The following is a 3,288-nucleotide window of genomic DNA, read 5'->3' as shown; positions in this document are numbered from 1 at the left end:
ATATATATATATATATATAATTATTTTTGTCTTCTTCTTTTTTTATATTTGAGTTATTTGACCTGTTCTGTGTTCCTTCCTTCCCTCTTTTTTCATTGCCTTTTTTATCACTGCTGGTCACTTGAAGACTGCCCATAAGTCCGACATCCCATTATAGTCTGACCTTTGTGGCCGGTTTAGACTGAGGTTAGGGTTAGCGACCTATGTGGCCGGTTAAGACTGAGGTTAGGGTTAGCGACCTATGTGGCCGGTTAAGACTGAGGTTAGGGTTAGAGTTTGGGATAATGCTAGTAATCGGTCAGACTAACGAGAGGTCGGAACAATGACCTTACCGGTCACTTCACTGTGGAGCCCCCACCGGGAGGATGTGTTGTAGAGCTTCCGTCCTACACCTCCTGCCCAACGCTATCTGCTGACAGGCTTATGTTACTTATATGATGAATGTTCTAAACATGTTCTAATGCGTGTCCTCTTCACAGTATTGACATTCTGAAGTACATCATCTATGGACTGGCGGCCGGGTTCTTCGTGTTCGGCGTTCTCCTGCTGGTCGAAGGGTTCTTCACCACCGGAGCCATCAGAGATCTGTATGGAGAGTTTAAGATCACCGCCTGTGGACGCTGTCTCACCGCCTTTGTAAGAACTAAGTTGACACTGTGGACTATGGGTTAAATGGGACCATTGCTTCAAATGTTACTTGTTAATTCAAGGCTTCATGCGGTGTGTATTGATGTGGTGTGTATTTCTTTCTGTCTCTCTCTCTCTAGCTGATGTTCCTGGCCTATCTGTTCTTCTTGGTGTGGTTGGGAGTGACAGCGTTCAGCAGTGTTCCAGTCTTCATGTACTTCAACGTGTGGTCCATGTGCCAGAACACCAGCCTGGTGGAGGGAACCAACTTCTGTGTGGACCTACGTCAGTTTGGTGAGACCATAGAGTTATATATAAGCTAGAGTGTGGACAATTCATTTCAATGGATGTTGCTCAGTGGCACCCGGAAGAACACTCTACTTCCGCATTGTTTCGATTTGACCACCAACATTTTGTGGTCAAAATGCGTAAGTGCTAACGAGCTCTGGGGGCTTGGGTGAGACACTGAGCTATTCCATGTTATTTCGACAGATGCTAGGTTCATTTGTGTACCATATAGTTTCTATAGTTTCAATGTACAGTACAGTTTATTATTTTTGTGATATTATAATGCTTATTCTGATGCTAGATTACTGAGGCACTACACACACACACACTCTCTCTCTCTCTCTGCATTGTATGTGTTTACCTAGATTACTTTAAGTCGCTCTGGATAGTAACAATTCAGGTCTGAGGCAAACTGGTGTTGTCATTCATCAGGCATGGTGGCCATCTCTGAGGAGAAGAAGGTGTGCACAGGAACCGAGAAGTTCTTCAAGATGTGTGAATCTAACGAGGTGAGTGTGTGTGTGTGTGTGTGTGTGTGTGTGTGTGTGTGTGTGTGGGGGGGGGGGTTGGGGAGCCACCATTATCCATGTGTTATCCCCCCTCCCCCCCTTAATAAATGATTGGCAGCAGCCATTGTGTTACAGTGTTGTTGTAAGCGTTATGATTGCTTACTTATGGATGGGAAATAGCAAACCTTATATTCAACAGGGATGATGTAAAAGGGAGACATCTAGTGGTTGAATGTTGTCTATTGACAGTTTAACCCGTTAAAACCGGGAAAGCATTTGTCATTTTAGATTTTAGCTTTGTCTCTGTCGGGTAGAAAGTAGTTTTCAGGATTCAAATTCAGAAGTATCAAAAGTATCAAAAGTAACGGATCTCTAAGCTCGAATTGCGTCACATCGCACCACGTTTTAAGCTTGCAGATCTGCTACTTTTGATGTGACGGTTCGTGACGCTGTAGGTAGTATGATTGAAATATGGAGATAAGATGGAGAGATATATATATTAAAACAAATCTCTCTCCCAGAAAACTGTTAGGATTTAAAAGACGTCTTGCGTTAAAATGTACAGCTATTGTTGCTTGATGTATGGTTGTGTTGTGTTGTGTTTTGTGTTCCAGCTGGACCTGACCTTCCACCTGTTTGTGTGTGCTCTGGCCGGAGCAGCAGCCGCTGTCATCGCCATGGTGAGAACATGTCTGTTGTTTACATATGGCCATGGTGAGAACCTGTCTGTTGTTTTCACATGGCCATGGTAAGAACCTGTCTGTTGTTTTAATGGTGAGAACCTGTCTGTTGTTTTCACATGGCCATGCGGTGAGAACCTGTCTGTTGTTTACACATGGCCATGGTGAGAACCTGTCTGTTGTTTTCACATGGCCATGGTGAGAACCTGTCTGTTGTTTACACATGGCCATGGTGATAACCTGTCTGTTGTTTACACATGGCCATGGTGAGAACCTGTCTGTTGTTTTCATATGGCCATGGTGAGAACCTGTCTGTTGTTTTAATGGTGAGAACCTGTCTGTTGTTTTCACATGGCCATGCGGTGAGAACCTGTCTGTTGTTTTCACACACATAGATCACTGGCTTATTGGCTTCAACATGTTGCTCACAACTAGGGTTAGGATCCGGAAACGAAGGAAACGCAGGAACCGGATCCAACATTGAGGAACCGGAATCGGTTCCATAACATGTGGAACCAAGCTCATTTGTGGACTTCTCAAACGTTTTAATTTGGACCACCATAACTCTGAGAGTGTACCAAATGTCTGTTACTGTACAAATGTATTTGTACACTCTCAGAGTAAAGCCCAAACCGCACCAAAATGCAAATAGTCGCAAAACGTCACAAAACGGAGCTGCATTGTGAATCATTGGTGCGGTTTGGTGCAAGGAATCAGACCGTTAAGAGGGAATCACTAAAATCCTAGGCCTACTACTTAATCTACTACTTAAGTCAAGAGCTCATAGATCTGCTATGTTATATCAGTCAGGCTTCACATGTTTGGTACATGTGTGTTGTTAGCAGTGACTCGATAGGCTACTGTAACCTTACGTCAGATGTCACATCATCGTTCCGATCATACTAATGTGATCCAGTCTAGGCCACGCCTACTCCCCCAACTAGTATAGGGCGCCACTATATGTTGGATTGGTCTAGTCTAGTCTCGCTATAGTTACTACATGTTAAGTAGGCCTATTTTAATAAAGCCAACCTGCAGTTTATTACGCCGCGCCTTTTGGGTGAAGGAATCATTATAGAGGATCACAGGCTGTATCAATATATCGTTCCTGTAAACCTTGTATGTCCAAACCATTCCTTTTTTTAGAAATATATTACAATTATAGTGAACACACCACAAAGCGA

The 3,288-nt window shown here is 43.5% G+C and overlaps 1 protein-coding gene across 1 annotated transcript in view; it reads left to right on the top strand.

Moving 5' to 3' along the window:
* Window positions 1-284: 284 nt before the first annotated feature.
* LOC308312191 (neuronal membrane glycoprotein M6-a-like) overlaps window positions 285-3,288 on the top strand; it is a gene marked incomplete at its 5' end in the record, with an annotated part of 11,994 nt that continues 8,990 nt past the window's right edge. Inside the window, 5 exons of the mRNA XM_080758900.1 lie at window positions 285-313; window positions 480-636; window positions 768-921; window positions 1,348-1,424; window positions 2,039-2,104. Coding sequence (XP_080615026.1) covers window positions 285-313; window positions 480-636; window positions 768-921; window positions 1,348-1,424; window positions 2,039-2,104 — 483 coding nt within the window. The remainder of the gene's footprint in view (window positions 314-479; window positions 637-767; window positions 922-1,347; window positions 1,425-2,038; window positions 2,105-3,288) is intronic.

Source organism: Protomyctophum bolini (assembly GCF_963924005.1).
Source record: "Protomyctophum bolini genome assembly, chromosome: 3".
NCBI classification, from domain to species: Eukaryota; Metazoa; Chordata; class Actinopteri; order Myctophiformes; family Myctophidae; genus Protomyctophum; species Protomyctophum bolini.
The sequence above is the reverse complement of the archived record's forward strand: the minus strand, read 5'-3'. Positions and strand labels throughout refer to the sequence as shown.